The sequence below is a fragment of the Carcharodon carcharias genome, chromosome 21 (assembly GCF_017639515.1).
Source record: "Carcharodon carcharias isolate sCarCar2 chromosome 21, sCarCar2.pri, whole genome shotgun sequence".
In the NCBI taxonomy this organism is placed as follows: Eukaryota; Metazoa; Chordata; class Chondrichthyes; order Lamniformes; family Lamnidae; genus Carcharodon; species Carcharodon carcharias.
The window spans coordinates 83105829-83129873 of record NC_054487.1 but is presented as its reverse complement, the minus strand read 5'-3'; the positions used below and the strand labels follow the sequence as shown (position 1 = coordinate 83129873).

General features: G+C 46.0%; 1 protein-coding gene across 2 annotated transcripts in view; it reads left to right on the top strand.

Moving 5' to 3' along the window:
• Positions 1–1234: 1234 nt before the first annotated feature.
• The window catches only part of ric8b (RIC8 guanine nucleotide exchange factor B), a 57001-nt gene continuing 34190 nt past the window's right edge, over positions 1235–24045 (top strand). The window contains exons 1-4 of one of the 2 annotated variants that reach the window (XM_041216160.1): positions 1235–1420; positions 8183–8225; positions 13309–13917; positions 22154–22248. In XM_041216160.1, the coding sequence (XP_041072094.1) occupies positions 1329–1420; positions 8183–8225; positions 13309–13917; positions 22154–22248 (839 nt within the window). In that variant the 5' untranslated portion in view covers positions 1235–1328. Of the gene's footprint in view, positions 1421–8177; positions 8226–13308; positions 13918–22153; positions 22249–24045 lie in introns of both variants that reach the window. The other variant, XM_041216159.1, reaches the window with a different exon arrangement.

Sequence of the window (24045 nt, the reverse complement as noted above, 5' to 3'; positions counted from 1 at the left end):
CCTCAACCCCAATTACAATCCTAAATCAACTCTACATTACAACCCCGTCCTCAACCCCCATCACACTCCTAGCACAACTCTGCATTACAGCCCTGTCCTCGACCCCCATCACACTCCTAACTCAACTCTGCATTACAGCCCCATCCTCAACCCCAATTACAATCCTAACTCAACTCTGCATTACAACCCCATCCTCAACCCCCATTACACTCCAAGCTCAATTCTGCATTACAACCCCGTCCTCAACCCCCATTACACTTGTAGCCCAACTCTGCATTACAACCCCGTCCTCAACCTCCATTACACTCCTAGCTCAACTCTGCATTACAGCCCCGTCCTCAACCCCCATCACACTCCTAGCACAACTCTGCATTACAACCCCGTCCTCAACCCCAATTACACTCCTAGCACAACTCTGCATTACAGCCCCGTCCTCAACCCCAATTACACTCCTAGCACAACTCTGCATTACAGCCCCGTCCTCAACCCCAATTACACTCCTAGCACAACTCTGCATTACAACTCTTTGTCCACACCCCACCATCCTATGAAACACCTGGCTCATTTTGTCTGCCTTACGGCGGGTACTGGGGCTGTGGCCAGAGTGACGGTAAGGGGCGGGGCCGGTTACGGTAGGGGGCGGAGCTATGGTCCGGTGATGGGAGAGGGCGGTGCGCGGCCCGACTGAAGGTAGGGGGTGGGGTTGGGTTTACGGTAGGGACGGGCCTGGCGTGACCTGAGGGGGCGGGGCTGTGGCCGGCGTGCCAGTAGGATGAGGGGCGCGGCTGGTGACGAAAGGGGTGGGGCTGGGGTGACGAAAGGGGCGGGGCGGGGTGCGGCTGGGGTGACATGAACTGGCTTGTCCGGGGTGGCTGGTGGGGGCGGGGCGGGGCGGGGCCGGGACGGAGTGTCGGGAGGGGGCGGGGTGGGTCGTGGCCTGAGTGACGTAGAGGGCGGGGAATGGCTGAGGCCGGAGTGACAGGAGGGGGCGGGGCGCGGCTGGAGGGACGGCAGGGAGCGTGCACGGAATGACGGGTGGAGGAGGGCCGCGGCTGAGGCCGGTGTGAGGATGGGGGCGTGGCCTGGTCGGAGTGACAGGAGGGGGTGTGGCCGCAGTGACGAGTGGGGGCGGGCCGCGGCTGGGGCCGGCGGAGGATGGGGGCGGGGCTTGGTCGGAGTGACAAAAGGGGGTGTGGCTGGAGTGACGGGTGGGGGCGGGACGTGGCTGGGGCCGGGGTGAAGGGTCAGGGCAGGCGGAGCTCCTGTCTCTCACCCACGGTGTCCGGCCCCTAATCAGGGCCCAGGCTCGACTTTGGCCTCAGTGATGGATGTGGTCCCGGAGGCGGCGGCGGCTCTGGCGGCGCTGGAGGGCGGCACTAAGGCAGAGATTGAGCCGATGCTTCAGAAATATAACCGGCAGGTGAGTGGCTGAGGGACCCGAGGTGGTGTCGCGGACCCGGGGCAGACGGTACAGACCGAGGCGGAGAGGGGGGACCCCCCCGCCCGGGATCACCGCCCCCCTCAACCCCGGGAACAACCCCAGCCCCCCAAACCCCGGGAACATCCCCAACCCCGGGAACATCCCCAAACCCCCCCCTCAACCCCGGGAACAACCCCTCCCCCCCGCAACCCCGGGAACATCCCCAACCCCCCAAACCCCGGGAACAACCCCAACCCCCCCCCCCCACCCCGGGAACACCCCCCACCCCGGGAACACCGCCCCCCCCCCCCCAAACCCCGGGAACATCCCCCACCCCGGGAACACCGCCCCCCCCCCCCCAAACCCCGGGAACATCCCCAAACCCCCCCCCCGACCCCGGGAACATCCCCAACCCCCCCCCCCCCCCCACCCCGGGAACATCCCCAAACCCCCCCCCCACCCCGGGAACAACCCCTCCCCCCCCCACCCCGGGAACATCCCCAAACCCCCCCCCCACCCCGGGAACAACCCCTCCCCCCCGCAACCCCGGGAACATCCCCAAACCCCCCAAACCCCGGGAACAACCCCAACCCCCCCCCCCCACCCCGGGAACACCCCCCACCCCGGGAACACCCCCCACCCCGGGAACACCGCCCCCCCCCCCCCAAACCCCGGGAACATCCCCAAACCCCCCCCCCGACCCCGGGAACATCCCCAACCCCCCCCCCCCCCCACCCCGGGAACATCCCCAACCCCGGGAACATCCCAAACCCCCCCCCCCCCCCACCCCGGGAACAACCCCCCCCCCCCACCCCGGGAACACCCCCAACCCCGGGAACATCCCAAACCCCCCCCCCCCCCCCACCCCGGGAACACCCCCAACCCCGGGAACATCCCAAACCCCCCCCCCCCCCCCACCCCGGGAACACCCCCAACCCCGGGAACACCCCCAACCCCGGGAACACCGCCCCCCCCCCCCCCAACCCTGGGAACATCCCCAACCCCGGGAACTTCCCCCCCCCAAACCCCGGGAACATCCCCTCCCCCCCCAAAAAAAAAACCCCGGGAACATCCCCTCCCCCCCGCAACCCCGGGAACATCCCCTCCCCCCACCAACCCCGGGAACATCCCCCTCCCAATCCCGGGAACACCGCCCCCACCCCCCCGTCCCAATCCCGGGAACACCCCCCCCCCCCCCCCCGAGCCCAGGAACATCCTCCCCCAACCCTGGGAACATCCCCAACCCCGGGAACTTCCCCCCCACCCCAAACCCCGAGAACATTTTCCCCTCCCCAACCCCGGGAACATCCTCAACCCCGGGAACATCCCCCCCCCCAAACCCCGGGAACATCCCCTCCCCCCCCCCAAAAAAAAACCCCGGAACATCCCCCCCCCCCCCCCCCGCAACCCCGGGAACATCCCCCTCCCAATCCCGGGAACACCGCCCCCACCCCCCCGTCCCAATCCCGGGAACACCCCCCCCCCCCCCCGAGCCCAGGAACATCCTCCCCCAACCCTGGGAACATCCCCAACCCCGGGAACTTCCCCCCCACCCCAAAACCCCGAGAACATTTTCCCCTCCCCAACCCCGGGAACATCCTCAACCCCGGGAACATCCCCCCCCCAAACCCCGGGAACATCCCCTCCCCCCCCCCAAAAAAAAAACCCCGGGAACATCCCCCCCCCCCCCCCCCGCAACCCCGGGAACATCCCCCTCCCAATCCCGGGAACACCGCCCCCACCCCCCCGTCCCAATCCCGGGAACACCCCCCCCCCCCCCCCCCCCCCACCACCCCCGAGCCCAGGAACATCCTCCCCCAACCCTGGGAACATCCCCCTCCCAACCCCGGGAATACCGCCCCCCCCCCCCCGAGCCCGGGAACATTCCCCCCCCCCCCCAAACCCAGGAACACTTTTCCCCTCCACCCCCCAAACCTGGGAACATTCTCTCCCCTCACCCACGACCTGGGAACATTCCCACCACCACCCCCCCCATTATATTGTTGATATTTAGTGATGAGGATCTTTGTACATCTGGATATGTTTTGTGGACATAACTAATGACAAAAAAAATCCAGTTAAACTGTTCTTGATCCATATCAAGTGCAGGGAAATTATTGGAGGCTCCTCTGTACCAGCATGAAACATTCTCGATTCCACAACAGCTCTTTCTGTCTGAGCATGATTTCTATTTGGTATCGAGTTAATGGGCCGTGTGTGCAGTGGCTTCACTAGATCACGAGAGCCTGAGTTTAGGCTGCTTCACAGACTCTGCTTTCATGTTCAAACCAGAGGAATGGCCGTGAGTTAACTCTACTGCAAAGTTCAGTACCTCTGCTCACGTATAATTCCAATAAGCTTGATCTTTGGAATTGTCCGTGTGCAATCTCTTGATGAATCTAGCAGACCTGTTCTTAAATTTGAACCAACATGGTAATATTTATATTGGACATGTCTGACACTGAAACATAGGATAACACCATATTTGAAATGATACGGGGTATTCCCACATTGTCCATACTCCTGCATCATTCAGCCATTGAGCTTGATTTGCCATTCAGTTAGGTCATGGCTGATCTGCACCGTGACTCCTTAATAAAGTTATAAACTTTTACCCAGCAAGTGGAAAATGTGGAACTTATGACCACAGGGAGTGTTGACGCATTTAAGGGGAATCCTAGTGGGGGAGAAAGGAATAGAAGGGCATGCGGATGGGGTGAGAGGAAGCTCTTGTGGAGAGTAAATTAAAATATGCACCAGTTCATGCGCTGTATATACCTTGTACTGAAGTGAAAACAGCCGTACTCCCAGAGGGCCACAGACGACTGGTAGTGAGTTTAACCCGAGGGTCACCACACCTCAGGCAAGGCTGAGAAAGCAGGGCCTTCATGGATGACCTCAGCTGGCATGGGAATTGAACCCACATCGTTGGTGTCACTCTGCATCACAAACTAGCTGTCCAGCCAACTGAGCTAATCGGCCCTTACCTTGCAATACTAAGTACTAGACAATATGTGTTGTTGCGGTTTGGGATTGATGCACCAACAGCTTTTTTCCAAACCTTTGGACTCTCAGGATTCAAATACATGAGCATAATTATGAGCTGAGATGCCTGGGCTTTCATAAGACCATAAGAAATAGGAACAATTTGGCCCCTTGAGTCTGCACTGCCATTCAAAAAGATCATGGCTGATCTGATTGCGGCCTAGTGCCACTTTCCTATTTGCCCCCCCCCTAACCCTTGACTCCCTTGTCAATCAAAAATCTGACTATCTCAGCCTTGAATACATTCAATGACCCAGCCTCCCAGTGCTCTCTGGGGAAGAGAATTCCACAGACTAACGGCCCTCTGAGAAATGGGGACTCCTTATCTTCAAACTGTGCTCCCAATTTTAGATCGCCCCACAAGAGGAAACCGGCATCTACCCTGCCAAACCTGAGCAGAATCCTATGTTTCAATAAGATCACCTCTCATTCTCCTAAACTTCAGTGAGTATAGGAATTTCCAACACTGAAGGGCTTTGTGGCCCAGCAAGTGCAGTTTGGATATCACGAAACTACTAATGATCTTTAATACAGCGAGGAGGGTTTTTTCCCTTTTGGATGTCCTGTTTTTGTTTTGCTGGCACAGTGATGGATCGCGTGTTCCCAGGTATGTACCTTGTGACAGCTTGGTTGGTAATGGTTACAGCCGTTTATTTTGCTAGATTATACAGAGAAATAGCTCCTGTGTGTTACAGCCGTATAACTTGATGGCCTAGAATTTGCTAGAAAAAAAGTGTTAATAACACCTGCCCTTATTAATGTGCAATGCAACCAGTAACTTAGGGCGAGGGAGAAATACCTGGTGAATTGCAGATCACCACAAGAAACCCCTTCCCGCCTTCATCCTCGCTGTAATTTTCTTGGGTTTACTGTGCTTGCACATTAATTGCCCATTAATCTGGGCAGAGAACATTAAGTCTAGTATTTAATAGTGCCAGTATCCTTTAAACATGATCATTGTTAATGACTGCCAATCAACCTCTCTCACCAAAAATGAATAATTAAAAGTGTGGAGTCTCGTTCCTTCAGGTAGTAGATTATTTTTGAATTTTAAATAAGTCGCATTAAAATTATAATTATTTCTTTCTGTCTCTCTTATTTTTCATTTTTTCCTTGCCTCGATCTTTATTTCTCTTTCTGTACTTGATTTGTCATTTGTCTCTGATTTACTTCACTCCCTTCTCAGCTGTTCTCTGTTCATGTTGCAATCCTTAAATCTCATTGTTTAAATAGATAGTGTTGGTTCTCTCGTTCAGAGGGTCAGTTCACACTTCCAGCAGCTTTGTGGGAATTTTTTTGAGCTGAGGGATACAGGAACAAGTCTGATTAATTGGGCACGCTGTGACATGTCCCATTCCAGCAAAATCAGGGCCACTGTGATTTCATAAATCGAGAATTGTTGCTGGTAGATGCATGCCCATGTTTGCTACTGAGTTTGCTCCTTTCTGAAAGCTGTGAACAATATATAAACTTACTGCAAAGCTGTCAGATTTCGATGATAGAGATAGGAAAACACATATCCACAGTACGTCACATGGCGAATAATTGAATTAGATAATTGTCAAAGCTTCCTTGCCAACACCCAAGCATTGTGCAACAATAGAATATTGGATTTATGTCACACCTTTCAGTGTAGTGAATCATCCCAAAGTACCTCACAGAGTTAAGAATAGGCGGTGTGCAGTACGGGATTTGAAGGACAGGCGTTATGGAGCTAGTGAGATTTAGTGACTATTCCAGAATGTCGGATAAATTGGCTGAAGTCTCTGTCACCAAGGACAGAAGGAGAGATGGGGTGGACGTGTAAAGGAGGCAAAGGCTGAAAGGTCATGGGTGTAGTGGATGTGCAGGGGTGGAAGGTGATGGGGTGCTGTTGAAAAAGCCTTGGTGTGTTGCTGCAGTGCACCTTGTAGATGGTGTACACTGTTGCCACTGTGCTCTGCTGGTGTAAGAAGTGAATGTTTAGGTTGTTGGATGGGCTGCTTTGTCCTGGACGATATTGAGCTTTTTGAGTGTTATTGGAGCTGCACTCAGGCAAGTGGAGAGTATTCCATCACATTACTGACTTGTATCTTGTAAATGGTAGGATAGACTTTGGAATGTCAGGAGGTGAATTACCTGCTGCAGAATTCCCAGCCCCTGACCTGCTCTTGTGGCCTTAGTATTTGTATGGCTGGTCCAGTTCAGCTTCTGGTCAATAGTAGCCCCAGGATGTTGATAGTGAGGGATTCAGTGATGGTAATGCCATTGAATGTCAAGGGAAGATAGTTAGATTCTCTTTGGTTGAAGATGGTCACTGCCTGGCACTTGTGTGGTGTAAACGTTACTTGCCACTTATCAGCCGAAGACTGGGTATTGTCCAGGTCTTGCTGCACATGGGCATGGACTGCTTCAATATCTGATTAGTTGTGAATGTGCACTGTTCAATACAATCATCAGCGAACACCCCCACTTCTGACCTTATGATGGGGAGAAGGTCATTGAAGCCGCTGAAGGTGGTTGAAAGTAACACCTGCAGTGAAGACCTGGCACTGAAATGATTGACCTCCAACAACCACAACCATCTTCCTTTGTGCTAGGTATGACTCCAACCAGTGGAGAGTTTTCTCCCTGATTCCCATTGACTACAGCTTTGCTAGGGCTCCTTGATACCACACTCTGTCAAATGCTGCTTTGATGTTAAGGGCAGTCACTGTCACCTCACTTCAGGAGTTCAGCTCCAAGTCTGTAATGTGGTCAGGAACCGAGTAGCCCTGGCAGAGGATCACGAGCATCACTGAGCAGGTTATTACTATGTAAGTGCAGCTTGCTAGCACTGGCGATGATACCTTCCGTCACTTTGCTGATGATCAAGTTTGGGTGGTAATTGTCCAGATTGGATTTGTCCTGCTTTTTGCAGACAGGACATACCTGGGAAAATTTTCCACATTGTTGGGTAGGGTATTTGATAAATGAATGTGAAGATGATAAAAGGTTTGGATGAGGCTTTCAGCGATAGCGTGCTGGAGGCGTGCAGTGTTGTGAAGTTAAAGGTAGGCAGTTTTGGTGATGAAAAGGATATGGGGTGTGAACTGGGACTCAGGCTTAACTAGGAATTCATGAGCAGGTAGGAAGGGAATGATGTATTTTTGAAGTCAAAGCACATATTACATCCTAATCCTGCATCCACTTCTCTCTCAAGTTTGGTAACTTTGGAATAAATTGATGACTTTGGTACATCATTCTGTCCACTTATTTGCAAAAAAAAGTTATACGAGTAGAAATTTTGGCAAGAATCTACAGGTAATTGTACAAAAACAGTGCTTTTTATTATACATCTTGCTGCTTTCCTCCACTGCTGCTGCTTGGAATGAAATACAAGCAGCAACTTAATACTGTTCTAATTAGAAGACTTTCTATAATCCTGTCTGCTAATCTATTCATGGGGCGTGGTCTCAATCTAAAATGAGGGAAGGTGCACTGACAATTTAGATTTAAGTGATTTACACCAAGGGAGATAAAAGCTTGCAGTGGACTTCCCAGGGATGTAGGGTTGGGCATACTGTATGAGAAAATTTTAACAGAATTGGAGAGGAATGTGAGGGAAGATATTAATAAGTAACTGAGATTTATGTTTTTACAACTGGTTAGATGGATTATGGAATCATGCGTAATAGTGTACTTTCCTACACTCCTGATACTGCAATCGTTTACTGTGTGTTTTATTTAACAGAACAGTCGGACTTTCACATTTGATCAAAACGAGGAAGAAGTGAGAAAGGTAAGAAACTGATAAAAAAGATATTTTATTGTCTAAAGGAAAATTGGCTTTCAGTGCAAAGCCATTTAACAGTAAATATACTACTGAACTGTAATGGCTAGGAGATCTCAAACATCAATCCTGTAGTACAAGCTGTGGACTTAGAGATATCTGAAATGTGATCATCTCTATCTCTATCTCTATCTCTATCCTTTATATATTTTGTTTAATGCAGTTTGAATGTCACATAATTTTAGCTGAGGAAACAGACTTGGCAAGAGACTTGTGCTGGTGACACGGGTTTTCTGAAGCATGGCTGCAAGCTGAAGGTAAAACTTCTGGGATTTGCAAAACAAAAACCATGGTTTTGGAGCCCGAACAGCCTTTGCCTTTGGCTTAGGACCAGCTGCATGAGGCCCGCCCTGCAGGAACCTAAGAACACAGTGCAACATAAAGCCACCTTCACAATATCCTGTACCTTTGGTCTGCAGCTTAAGCCTCAAGGCGGCACCTAGAGGTTGGAGTGAGGGAGGACTGGCCATTCTGTTCAGAGCTTGGTAGTTTTTTTTTATTGTGCTGTATTTTACAATAAAATAACTTACAAATGTCTTAAATGCACTAAAGAGGCACTTTAAATTTATTTAGCTTTTAGTTTGCAGCATCACTGAAAATAATATAAATGTATATTGACATAGCACCTTTCACATCCTTGATGATCCAAAGCATTTCACAGCCAGTGAATTAATCTTTGTGTAATCACTGGACTACACTGCAAACAGAACATGAAATAAGTAACCAGTTAACCTGATTTATTTTTGATATGGGTTGAAGGAGGAACATTAACCAAGACACTGGGAGAATAGCCTGCTTTTTAATAGTGCCATCAAATAATTTACTTCCTTCCATGGATAGTACCACAGGTAATGATAGAGAGATGGCAGAAATATTAAATAATTATTTAACTTCGGTATTTAGCAAAGAGGTAGAACAGGTTGACATGACATTGAATGATATCAGCAAAGAGATAAATGCATTTAAAATATATTTAAAAATGGGGGATGGACTGAATGAACTGAACAAACTCCGAGGATAAAGCCCCTGATCCTAATGGATTGCATCCACGTATTTTTAGAAGAATCTAGGGAAGAGAAATCAGAGGCATTATAAATATTTAATAATTAATCAGAAAAAGATGTAGTGCCAGAGGACTGGCCGATAGCTAATGTAATTCTTATGCTTAAGAAGAGGGACAAAACATGTCCAGGGAATTATAGATCAGTCAGCTTATCATCTGTGATAAGAAAAATAATAGAACCCCTACTAAAGGAGAGAATAGAAAAACATGTAGAAATGAGAAATATAACAATGAATAGTCGGCATGGATTTCAAAAGGGAAACTTTTTACTTGACCAACTTTATTGAATTCATTTAGGAGGTAACAGAGAGAGTAGACAATGGTAATGCTGTAGATATAAGACCATAGACATTGGAGCAGAAATTAGGCCATTCGGCCCAACGAGTCTGCTCCGCCATTCAATCATGGCTGACAAGTTTCTCAACCCCATTCTCCTGCCTTCTCCCCGTAACCTTTGATCCCCTTACCAATTAAGAACCTATCTATCTTGGTCTTAAATAAACTCAATGACCTGGCCTCCACAGCCTTCTGTGGCAATGAATTCCATAGATTCACCACTCTCTGGCTAAAGAAGTTTCTCCTCATCTCTGTTCTAAAAGGTCTTCCCTTTACTCTGAGGCTGTGCCCTTGGGTCCTAGTCTCTTCTACTAATGGAAACATCTTCCCTACGTCCACTCTATCCAGGCCTTTCAGTATTCTGTAAGTTTCAATCAGACCCCCCCCTCATCCTTCTAAACTCCATCGAGTATAGACCCAGAGTCCTCAAACGTTCCTCATATGTTGAGCCTTTCATTCCTGGGATCATTCTCATGAACCTCCTCTGGACCCTGTCCAGGGCCAGCACATCCTTCCTGAGATATGGGGCCCAAAATTGCTCACAATATTCTAAATGTGGTCTGACCAGAGCCTTATAAAGCCTCAGCAGCACATCCCTGCTTTTATATTCTAGTCCTCTCGAAATAAATGCCAACATTGCATTTGCCTTCCTAACTACCGACTCAACCTGCAAGTTAGCCTTAAGAGAATCCTGGACTAGGACTCCCAAGTCTCTTTGCACTCCAGATTTCTGAATTCTCTCCCCATTTAGAAAATAGTCTATGCCTCTATTCTTCCTACCAAAGTGCATGACCTCACACTTCCCCACGTTGTATTCCATCTGCCACTTCTTTGCCCATTCTCCTAACCTGTCTAAATCTTTCTGCAGCCTCCCCGCCTCCTCAATACTACCTGACCCTCCACCTATCTTTGTATTATCTGCAAACTTAGCCAGAATGCCCTCAGTTCCTTCATCTAGATCATTATTGTATAAAATGAAAAGTTGTGATCCCAACACTGACCCTTGTGGAACTCCACTAGTCACCAGCCGCTATCCTGAGAAGGGTCCCCTTACCCCCACTCTTTGCCTCCTGCCAGACAGCCAATCTTCTATCCATGCTAGTTCCTTGCCTCTAACACCATGGGCTCTTATCTTACTGAGCAGCCTCCTCTGCGGCACCTTGTCAAAGGCCTTCTGGAAGTCCAAGTAGATAACACCCATTGGCTCTCCTTTGTCTAACCTGCTCATTACCTCCTCAAAGAATTCTAATAGATTTGTCAGGCATGACCTCCCCTTGATGTAATTTACCTGGATTTTCAAAAGGCCTCCGATAAGGTGTCCCATATTAAACAAATGGATAAAGTCAGAGAATGCGGAGTCAGGTTGAAGTGAATAGTATAGATGCATAGATTTAGATGAGAGAAGATGAGCAGAGACTCGAGTGGATCATAAATACTGGCATGGACTGGTTGGGCTGAGTGGCCTGTTCCTGCTGTATTTCCTATGTATGTATGCAATCCCCTGTCAGATATTACTTCAAGTTTAACTAGGACAGCATGATTACAGGGACACAGATTCCAACTAATAAAAGGAAAATTTCAATCTGATGCCAGGAAGGTCTTCACCCAGGGAGTGACTGGAAAGGACTTTGGGTAGAAAACCCTGAAATCATTTAAACAGCCGGATGTTACAATGAGAACTCTAGGGCGTTTCATGAAAGATGAGCTAAGATCGGCCTTCCCCTCCCATGTTTACCTTAGGACCGTGAGATAAGATACATACTTTTCTCGTTCTTCAGGCACAGGTGTCAATTTTTTTCTCCCACTTTTGATCCCAATTCTAACCACAGATTTTGGATCTTCTCTTTTTTTCTTGTATTTATTCTGAACTGCCTGTGATTTTCTTTAAGATGACGGAGGTTAGGAGGGCAAACTGCTACTTAAATGTCTCAATATTTGTGGGACAATAGGCAGCAGAAATTCCCTGCTGCACTATGAAGGCACAACTTGTGTACAAGACGCTTTCTGCTTTTAGCGCCAAACCAAAACCCAGATATTTAGTCCTGCATGTATATATGGTACTTGAAATGGCTGAGTGTTGTGTGTGTATATTTTCCTCCTTGCATATAAGAGCCCTATCTTCTCAATGAAGCACTGACAATGAGGGTTAATCTGGCTGAGCTCAAACACTCCAGGTGGTTCTGACTGCTGTGGGTTAGTAAGAGAAGTGTAGGCAGCAGCCTCAAGAAAAGCCCCCTGAACTTGTTGCTAGGAGACTTGACTAGATACTTTTAGCCATTTGTGTTATTTATAGATTTAAAAAAAAAATTGTCTGCCAGTGGTTGTGAACATGCAAGGCTTGTACAAATGCAAACTTCATTCAATGTGATTCTAAAGTCCCTTTTATCTTATTTCAACTCTTTGTACTTTCTTTTGTTTCCTTGTTGCACACCAGTGGCTTAGAGGATGTTTAGCTAGGCAAAGTTATGCTGCAGCGAAAAGACAAGCCAACAGTATAGTGGATCTCCTCGGGGCCTCTGAGCGAGCTGGCAGGGTAGCAGAATCCTTTGTCCCTGCTCTAGATTTACGGTGACCTTCAGGCACCCTGTTATTTTGGTCTACTTTGTGCTGCTTTATAAGTCAAATGAGAAGGTGATCACTGACCACACCATTTCTGATTCCCCGTACAGTCTCGGACACTTGGTTTAGCTGCTGCTTTCAAAGATTAGCAGTGTGGATGACAATAGGAATTCAAATCCCTGTTACGAATCATTGAGCCTGCTCATCATTTAACCAGGACACCTGGTTCATTCTAATTTCCTCCTGCCTTTTCCCTGTATCCCTTAGTAGTTCTAAAGCAAGGATTTGAGTGTAGAAGTCTGAGCAAAGGGGGTGTCAGGTTACTTAGAGTTAGAATGGGCAAAATTAGCAACTGGGCAAAAACTGCGAATAAGTGGCAACAAGGCAATGTCTGGGAATGTGTAGGCTTTCTCCCCGCCCTCCCCCCCCAAAAAAAAATTAAAAAGGTAATAAAATGGCCATTGTCAGTTCTTGGAAAGCAACTGTAGATTTTCATCACTTGAACTTTGCAGTAATGGGACAGACACAGGTGAAAGCCAACCATTATTGTGGGGAGGGGGGTGACCCTCGGTCGAACAAAAAGGAAGACATTTCGGAAGCGCTGGTGTGGGAGGTGACATCGCCAGCAGATGCGACGGAGAAACTGAAGCATGGGGATGAAGTCTTTCAAGGAAGCTGGGTGGGCAGAAATATAATCAAGGTGGCTGCGGGAATCAACTGGCTTACAGTAGTATGGTATTTAATGAACTCTTGATGGAAATAAACCCATATATTTAAAATAGAAAGCATTAATTATAAAGCAATCAGGTTATTTTAAATTGATGCTGTAAATTAACCAACTTAATGCTTTTATGAAATATTCACAGCACAGAAACGGGCCATTCAGCCCACCAGGTCCCTGCAGGTGTTTGTGTTCCACATAAACCATTTTAAACGCCTTTATCAAAATGTCAGTGATTTTTCTAACTGTTTCACTGGCCAATGCAGCCATGATCTTTTCAGGTGTTAGCTCTGAAATGTAATGTTTACCCTTTGCAGACAATTTCTAACTGCCTGTCATTTTATGGTTGACAGAAAATATGTGATGAATTGCTGAAAGTGCTGCAGAAAGACCTGGGACCATCCTGTCAAACCACCTGTTTAGAAACGATCCGTATTCTCTCCAGGGACAAGAAGGTTTTGGCTCCTTTGACGACCAGGCCGGCAATGCTGGCCCTAATGAGGCTGGCTGGATTGGAGTATACGCAAAGTTCGGTGCAGGAGATGTCCAATTTTAGTGTTAAAGTTGAGGCTTTAAAATGTCTGTGCAACATTGTGTTCAACAGTGAGAAGGCACAGCGACTCAGTGTGGACTTTAAGCTTGCCGTTGGAGTATGTGAGCGCTTAAAGATGCACAGAGACAAAAACCTGTCTCATGAGATTAAGTTCTTTGACTTGCGCCTCCTTTTCCTACTGTCAGCATTGCAGACGGACATCAGGGCTCAGCTAAAGGAAGAACAGGGGCTACTGTTGCTGACCGATATCCTAGAGAACACACTGGACATCAAGTGGTCAGATAAATATGTGGTAGCCACAGATTGCAGGTATCCTCCCTTGTCTAAAGAGCAGGCAGATTTTGCCATGGAGGCACTAAAAGCTCTCTTTAATGTCACCTATGACTGCAGCCAGAAGAAAATTGATGACGTAAGTTTCCCATTTTTATCTAATGCTTCATGGCTCTGTGCCCAGATATTCGGACAAGAGAACAGATGTTTGAGAGATTATGTCGTGTTACACTCTGAAGATCTTGCTAGGCTGAGGTACAAGAAACAATAGAAGACCTAGTATTGGAGCTGAGGGGGCATGGTGATTCATTATATTGGAACGATTCTGTAGGTCAGGGGAGAGAGAGTATTAAATGCACAGTTAAAGGTTTCATTGCTAGAACTTCCATAGTTAAATATACAGACGCCATGCTAATGATATAAGTGAATGTGGTCTGTTTTGGAATATGGGCTTTATGTTAATAAAACGCTTGATTGATCCTCATACTTTAATTAGTTCCCTCCTTCGAGGTGCTATTCTAGAAGAAAACATTCTAAACTATTTTTGAAACATTTTATTCTATAGTTGAGCACAAACTGAAATTAAGTGGTGAGAGGAGGGAGCCAAACTCTGCTGCTTTTGTGCACAGTGTTTCTTCATCTCTCTTCCTGCGGCCCCTTAGTTTTATACCATTGACCTTGCTGTAGATGCAATTGGTAGCATACCCATCTAGGAATATACTTTACAGAACAGTTGCAAAAGCTGCAAAAGGCAAGGCTGAAGCATTTGCTACAATCTTCAGTCAGAAGTGCTGAGTGGATGATCCATCTTGGCCTCCTGAGTTCCCCAGTGTCACAGATGCCAGTCTTCAGACAATTTGATTCGCTCCACGTGAGATCAAGAAATGGCTAAAGGCACTGGATATTGCAACGGCTGTGGGCCCTGACAACATTCCAGCAATAGTACTGAAGACCTGTGCTCTAGAACTAGCTGCGCACTTAGCCCAAGCTGTTCCAAAACAGATACAACACTGGCACCTACCCAGCAATGTGGAAAACTGTCCAGGTATGTCCTGTCCACAAAAAACAGGACAAATCCAACCTGGCCAATTACCGCCCCATGAGTCTAGTGTCCATCATCAGAAAAGTGATGGAGGGGGAGTCCTTGACAGTGCTATCAAGCGGCACTTTATAGTCACTCAACTCCTGACCTCATTGCAGCCTTGGTCCAAACTTGGACAAAAGAGCTGAACTCCTGAGGTGAGCTGAGAGTGACTGCTCTTGACATCAAGGCAGCATTTGACTGAGTGTGGCATTAAGGAAGCCTAGCAAAACTGGAGTCAATGGGAATCAGGGGGAAAGACCTCCGCTGGTTGGCATCGTATATGGCACAAAGAAAGATGGTTATGGTTGTTGGTCAATCATCTCAGTCCCAGGATGTTGATGCAGGAGTTCCTCTGGGTAGTGTCCTCGGTTCAACCATCATAATCTGGAGAGAACACCAGTGGGGATGTTGGCAGATGATTGCACAATGTTCACCATTCACAACTCTTCAGATATTGATGCAGTCTGTGTCCTTATGCAGCAAGACTTGGACAACGTTCAGGCTTGGGCTGATTAGTGGCAAGTAATGATTGCGCCACACAAGTGCCAGGCAATGACTATCTCCAACAAGAGAGAATCCAACCATCTCCCCTTGACGTTCAATGGCATTACCATTGCCGAATCCCCGCTATCAACATCCTTAGGGTTACTATTGACCAGAAACTGAACAGGACTAGCCATATAAATACGGTGGCTACAAGAGCAGGTCAGAGGCTGGGAATTCTGTGGCAAGTAACTCACTTCCTGACTTCCCAAAGCCTGCCCATGATCTACAAGGCACAAGTCAGCAGTGTGATGGAATACTCTTCACTTATCTGGATGAAAGCAGCTCCAACAACACTGGAGCTCAACACCATTTAGGACAAAGCAGCCTACACCACCACCAGCAAGTTCCCCTCCAAGCAACTCACCATCCTGACTTGGAACTATATCGCTGTTCTGTCATTGTTGCTGGGTCAAAATCCTGGAACTCCCTCGCTAACAGTGCTGTGGGTGTACCCACTGCTGTGGTTCAAGAAGGCAGCTCACCACCACCTTCTCAAGGGTAATTAGGGATGGGCAGTAAAATTGCTAGCCTAGTCAGCAAGGCCCACGTCTTGTGAAAGTTTAAAAAATATTGTAACTTACGTGTTACCTTGGCTCTGAGCCAGTAGGCCATGGGGTCAAGCCACAGTCTAGCTCTTGAGCATTAAGCTGCCTCACCAGGGCAGTACGTAGCAAGCTGTACATGGTCAGAATTGCCATCTCTGGGGTACAACCTTAAGCTGAGGCTTCTCTACCTTTTTTGAAGTGGATGTAAAACGTCCATCAGGATTATTCAGAGAGCACCAGGGAGTTTGTCCAATGTCCCGCATTTATCCTCCCGACCAACTCTATCATTCACTTCATTGCTGTTTTGTGGGCTGCTAGGTTTACCTATAAGACCGTGACATTTTAGAAATAATTGGCAATAAAACACGTTGAGACATTATGAAGGTGGGAAAATACAATTCCTTTCTCTTATACTCAGGTGTCGTTAATTGTGTGGACTGCTTTGAGCTCTTTCAATATATAAGTGTGACACAGCCGTGTCATTTCCACTCTGGTGATGCCCCTGCCATTAGAGAGTTCCTGAGCAGCCTCAAGCTGAGTGAAACTGTTCTAACATTAGACAGATCCCTGTAATTGATGCATGTTACTAATAGCCTAACTAGATGGACCAATAAGTCTGAAACAGGTTTATGGTTAACTTAGAATAGAAAATGCTGGAAAAACTCAGCAGGTCTGGCAGCACCTGTAGAGAGAGAAAGATGGAATCATACAGACTCGAAACGTTAACTCTGTTTCTCACTCCACAGATGCAGACCACTTGAGTTTTTCCAGCATTTTCTGTTTTTATTTCAGATTTCCAGCATCCCAGTATTTTGCTTTTATTATGATAAAATGGATGTTGTCTACAAAGAACGTAATATAAGAAATAGGTGCATGTGTAGGCCATACAGCCCTTTGGGCCTGCTCCACCATTTAATAAGATCGTGACTTCGAACCCACTTTCCCACCCAATCTTCATATCATTTTATTTCCTTAGAGTCCAAAAACCTACTAATCTCAGCCTTGAAAACACTCTGAGCATCCACAGCCCGCTGGAGTAGATGAAGAAACTCCTCCTTAATGGCTGACCCTTGTCCTGAGACTACACTCCCGAGTTCTAAACTCACTAGCCACTGAAACGCGGTCAGCATCTACCCTGTCAAGCCGCCTTAGAATCCTATATGTTTCAGTGAGGCCATCTCTCATTTTTCTAAACCTCAGATAGGCCCATTCTACTCGATCTCTCCTCATACAACAATCCTCTCATCCCAGGGGTCAGTCTAGTGAACCTTTATTGACTCTCCTCTTAGGCAAGTATATCCTTTCTTCAGTAAGAAGACCAAAACTGTTTAAAAAAGGAAACAACAAAGCCTTGTACAATTACAGTAAGATTTCTTTTACTTTTGTAGCCCAACCCCTTTGCAATGAAGACCAACATTGACAGCTTCTTTTTGAACCTAAATAGTGACTTTGTGTTCCTTGTACAAGAACATCCAAATCCCTCTGAATACCAACATTTAATAGTTTTTCAGCATTAAAAAAAAAAAAATCTGTTTCGCTCCTCCTATCAAAGTGAATAACCTCACATTTCACCACAGGACATTCCAACAGTCAGTATCATGTCCACTTATTTAATCCCTATCTTTATCTCTTTGCAAACTCTTTGTGCCCTCAAAGCTTACTTTCCCACCTAGTTTTGTATCAGAAGGAGAGTATTTTGAATAAAAAGTGCTCCACCAACTATTCTCTTGCAGTTTGTTAAATGGGATCTGAACGTAAGTAACTTTACAATCATATTATTGGGCAAAGTAACATGTTTAAAATCCATTAAATTTGTCACATTAACTTAAAGCCATATTCTAACATAAATCATGAACTCAGCTAGGTCCTGAATTGGTGATGTAGGAGACGAAGGCAGAGCTACTTCTTGAGTTCTCTGCCGAAGGCAGGTCTGACCCACAGCACCACGACCTACACCATGGGTAAGGCAAGGAGGCAGGACCCAAATCCACCCCAGCTGGAACAGGGATCGAATTCCATGCTGTTTGTACCAATCCACACCAACCATCCAGCCAACTGAACCAACACCACCATCACCCTCCGGCCACCACTGTGGCAACGTGCACTTCTTATAAGCATGCTGTAGTCTGGAGCTATGGATAGTGATGGTAGAGGCTCCGATTCCTTTCCATCACATGGCTGACCAGGAAACCCCCCCCCGCACTTACCACCTGCTATTGTGTGTTAGAAGGATTTACAAGTTGACACTCAACCTCTTTGGCTGCTTTATGAATGCACCTTCTTTGGCCATCAATACTGGGACTTGAACCAGGAGCTTCTGGCTCAGAAACAGGGGCATTACCCACTGCACTGCAAGATCTCCCTGAGAGCCTGTCCAATATAACATACAAGTTAGGAGCAGGGGTTAGGCCATTTAGCCCCTCGAGCCAGCTCTGCCATTAAATAAGACCATGATTGATCTGATTGTGGCCTCAACTCCACATCCCATCTACCTCCGATAACCTTTGTTTCCCTTGTTAATCAAGAATCTACCTCTGCCCAGGTCCCTCTGCATCTCAGAGTTCTGTAACCACTCTCCATGGAAATAATATACTGCTTTTCAATTCTTCCTGCCAAAGTGGACAAGTTCACATTTTCTCACATTATCCTCCCATCTGCCAATTTTTTGCCCACTCACTTAACCTATCTATATCCCTTTGCAGACTCCTTATGTCCTCTTTATAACTTATTTTCCCACCTGTCTTTGTTGTCATCAACAAATTTAGCAACAATACAAGCAAGTCATTGATATAAATAGTTGAGGCCTCAGCACTGATCCCTATGGTACTCTACTCACCATATCTTGCCAACCCAAAAATATCCCTACTCTCTGCTTCCTGTTAACTAAGCAGTCCTGTATCCATGCTAATATGTTACCCTCTAATACCATGAGCTCTTATTTTGTGTAGTAACCTTTGATGTGGCACCTTGTCAAGTGCCTTCTGGAAATCTAAGTACAGCACATCCACAGGTTCCCCTTTATCCACATTGCTTGCTATTTCCTCAAAGAACTCCACTACATTAGTCAAACATGATTCACAGTCGTAAAACCATGTTGACTCTTGATTGCATTGCCATTTTCAAAGTGCCCCCCTGTAACCTCCTTAATAGATTCTAGCAATTCCTCAATGACAGATGTTAAGCTAACTGGCCTGCATTCTGTCTCCTTCTTTCTTGAATAGAGGGAGTTACATTCGCTATTTTCCATTCTGACGGGACCTTTCCAGAATAAGGGCATTTTGGAAAATTAAAACCAATGCATTTCCTATTTCAGCAGCCACTTGGTTAAGGTTCCAGGATGAAGTCCATCAGGATCTGGGACCGTGACAGTTTTTAGTTCTAATAATTTTCTCAGTATGCTTTACCTGGTGATTGTAATTGTTTCAAATTCCTCCCTCTCTTTCACCTCCTGATTCACAATTATTTCTGGAATGTTATTTGTATCCTGTACAGTGAAAACAAATGCAAAATATCTGTTCAATTCACCTGCCATTTCCTTATTTTCCATTACTAATTCCCCATTCTCACTCTCTAAAGGACCAATGCTCAATTTGCTTACTTTTTTCCTTAACAGGTACCTATGGAAACTCTCCCTCTCTGTTTTATATTTCTAGCTAGCTTTCTCTAATTTTTCCTTTCTTATTAATCTTTTATTCATTCTTTGCTGTCCTTTATATTCTACGCAATCTTCTGAACTGCCACTCATTTTTGTGGAATTATACTCTTTCAATTTGATACTATCTGTAATTTCTTTAGCTAGCCATGGATGGTGTGTCCTTCTGTTAGTCTTTCTTTCTCAGTGGAATATATCTTTTCTGAGTATTCTGCAATATCTCCTTAAATATCTGTGTCTGCATCACTACTGACCTATCCCTTAACCTAATTTTCCAGTTCATTTTAGCCAGCTCTGTTATTATGCCCTTATAATTGCCCTTATTTAGGTTTCAAATGCTAGTCTTAGATCCACTCCTCTCTCCCTCAGACTGAAGGTGAAATTCAATCATATTATGATCACTGCTACCTAGGGGCACCTTCACTGCCAGGTAATTAATTAATCCTGTCTCATTGCACGTTACCAGATCCAACATAGCCTGCTCTCTGGTTGCTGTTAAAACGCGCTGATCTAAGAAACTGTCCAGAACACACACTATTAACTCATTATCCAAGCTACCTTTGCCAATCTGCTTTGTCCAATCTATATGTAGATTAAATCACCCACGATGATTGTTGTACCTTTCTCATAAGCCCTCATTATTTCTTCCTATACATTGCATCCTACAGTGTGGTGACTGTGAGAGGGGCCTATAAACCACTCCCACAAGTGACTTCTTACTTTTACTATTTCTCATCTCTATCCAAACTGATTCTACATCTTGATCTCCAGAACCAAGGTCATCTCTCTGTATTGTGCCAATGTCATCTTTAATTAACAGAGTTACCCCTCCACCTTTTCCTAGTTTCATGCCCTTCTTAAAAGTCATGTACCCTTGAATATTCAAGCCCCAGTGTTTGGCATCTTGCAGATATGTCTCTATAATGGCTATTGTATCATATATACCAACATGCATATACATAAGGGATTAACATGTAAAATTAAAGCGCATGGGATTGGGGGTAGTGTATTGAGATAGATAGAAAACTGGTTGGCAGATAGGAAATAAAGAGTAGGAACAAACAGGTCTTTTTCCGAATGGCAGGCAGTGACTAGTGGAGTACCACAGGATCGGTGCTGAGACCCCCAGCTATTCACAATATATATATATTAATGATTTATATGAGGGAACTAAATGTAATGTCTCCAAATTTGCAGATGTCACAAAGCTGGATGGGGGGGGTGGTGAGCTGTGAGGAGGATGCAAGATCCTTCAATGTGATTTGGATAAGCTGAGTGAGTGGGCAAATGCATGGCAGATGCAGTATAATGTGGATAAATGTGAGGTTATCCACTTTGGTAGTAAAAACAGGAAGGCAGATTATCTGGCTATAAATTGAGAGAGGGGAAAGTGCAATGAGACCTGGGTGTCCTCATACACCAGTTGTTGAAGGTAAGCATGCAGGTGCAGCAGGTGGTAAAGAAGGCAAATGGTATGTTGGCCTTCATAGCGAGAGCATTCAAGTACAGGAGTAGGGATGTCTTGCTGCAATTATACAGGGCCTTGGTGAGACCACACTTGGAATATTGTGTGTAGTTTTGGTTTCCTTATCTGAGAAAGGATGTTCTTGCTATAGAAGGAGTGTAGCGCAGGTTTAAGAGACTGATTCCTGGATTGGCAGGACTGACATATGAGGAGAGATTGAGTAGGTTAGGATTATATTTCCTGGAGTTCAGAAGAATGAGGGGGTTCTCACAGAAACCTATAAAATTCTAACAGGACTAGACAGGGTAGATGCAGGAAGGATGTTCCCGATGGTGGGGGAGTCCAGAACCAGGGGTCACAGTCTGGGGATATGGGGTAGACCATTTAGGACTGAGATGAGGAGAAACTTCTTCACCCAGAGAGTGGTGAGCCTGTGGAATTAGCTACCACAGAAAGTAGTTGAGGCCTGAACAGTGTATGTTTTCAAGAAGGAGTTAGGTATAGCTCTTGGGGCAAAAGGGATCAAAGGATATGGGGAGAAAGCAGGAGCAGGCTATTGAGTTGGATGATCAGCCATGATCATAATGAATGGCGGAGCAGGCTCGAAGGGCTGAATGGCCTACTCCTGCTCCTATTTTCTATGTTTCTATACATATTTATTTCTATTTGTGCTGCCAATTCATCAATTTTATCCTTTATAGTTTACTATATTGGGAACTTGCCATCCTTAACCTGAGCAGACCTGTGTGTGACTCCAGGCCCACACCAAAGTCATCGCATCTTTGTATCAAACTGCTATGATTAGTCTGTCTAAGGATAGGCAATAAATACTTGCCATGCCAGTGATGCCCACATCCTGAGAAGGAATATTTTTTTTTTAAAAACAAGAGAGAGAGCAAATGTGTGGAGGCTCGTGTGAGAGAGAGCAAGTAAGCCAAGCTGAGAGTAAAATTAAGCCTAATCCTGCTGTATTCTCCTGATGCCGTTTCCACTGGCTAAACAACAAGGAACTCTTTCCTATATATCAGAGCTGTACTTGCTAGTAAAAAGTTTATTTTATTAACGCTAATTTCTCTCGGGCAGGATGACATCCATCAGTACAGACACCTTGCTGCTATTCTATGCCACTGTTTGCTATTGAAGACCCAGACTGAAGACAAAACTGAAGAATTTCATAGGTGAGTACACTGTTTATAACAACCGCCTCTCTTTCCTTACCCTGCAGCCCCCAACCTCATTTACCAATCACGCGCATGAGTGAAAACAGGAATGAAACTGATGTGAAAAAGCATTATTTCAGACTTTTGCCTGAGAGTACTTTGATATAAAAGGTCAGGAGGAGGTTTTTAAAACTAGCATAATGTTCACTGCGTCTTTGGCCACTACACCCGCCACTTGGTAGAGAGGATCAGAAAATAACGTCATTTTTGTCGACATGCCCAAGTTTTATTTTAAATTCCTTTCCAGGATGTAGATGATCCTGAAAATGCCTCATTATTACCTACTTCTGTCACAATTGTTTGTAGAACTTGCAAAAGAGGGCTAACCATATACTGTGGGTGGACTTATGTCCCTTTGCTGAGGGATATTGGTGAAGCAGTTGGGTTTTTCTCAATCTTGCAGCTTTGTGACCTGAGCCCTGAACAGTTATCTGTTGAAGTTGTTATTTGACTGTGTAATACCTTTCATAAATTAAGAGATACAAAGAAAACTGCCTCTTCCATGGAGATTTTAGAATCTACATGCATTGGGCTGCAATTTCATAATTCACGTTTTACTAATAAATTCGAGGCAGTCACAAGATGCCTCAGCACCAAGGAGCCATTTAGTCCAAGTTTGTTGATGCCTCTGCATCTTGCGCAGGATTTGCATAAAATAACTCGCCATTAAGTTAGAAAAGCCTGCTGTTCCAGCACGTCTCATCTGAGAGCACTGCTGTAGTGCAGAAACGTGCACTCATTTTATTTCTGCGCTGGGCAGGGCCGGGAGTGGTGGGGGTGAGGTGGGGCTGGGCAACAGGATGAAGAGTGGAGTGGGCATTTCACCAAAATGAGGCAGGCACGGTAGTTTGTCACAGCAAGACTTGATGTATTCTCAGTGATCTGGCAGGAGGTCTGAGTTGTTGCAATTTTTTTTTACTACGAAAGTATGACATGAATATTGCTGTTAAGCAATAGCACAGAACATTCATTCTCTGGAAAGTAATTAATAATGGCTATGTGCTAAAGTGCCACCCCTAATAAAAATGGCTAACAATTAAATAAATGCACATTGTGACGAGCGATTGTGAAGTCAAATCCCATCAAGGAAAAATATGAAATTAAACTCAATGAACTGGTAACTCGCAGACTGGAAACATAAATGACCGGTATTATAAAAATTTGAAAGCTTCACTGATGTCTTTCTAATTCAGGGAGCCCGTCACCCTTACCCAGTCTGGCCCATGTAGTTTACTCTGAAGAAGCCTCAGAGTTACTCTGCTATTAAGGAAAAAGCAGTATCAGAAGGCAGCCCATCACCACTGGGGATGGACAATAAATAGTACCGCCAGCATCTCAAGTGTGGTTGACTCTTTAAATGTCCTTTGAGCAAGGGCATTTAGGGATGGGCAACAAATGCTGGCCTAGCCAGTAACACCCACATCCCAAGAACGAATTTTAAAAATCTGTCTCAAGTACGATAGTTGAAGCTCCGCTCATTTTAATATATTTTGCTGCTGCTGCTGCTGGCACTCAGCGCGTGGCATTACTGATGGGGGGATTCCCAGAATGTTGGGCACTAGAGGCTAAGGAAAGTTTGTTGCCCACTATTTTTCTCCCCTACCAGGAGAAATCTTTGGACACCTGTTTTGTAAAATTGGCATCTAGAGGATGAGAAAAGTAAGCTGAGGGTAGCCAATCTAAAGGAGAAAAATATATACATTTTTTATATCTGATCTTTCTATTGACATTGCAATGTGCTATGAGTATCAGGTG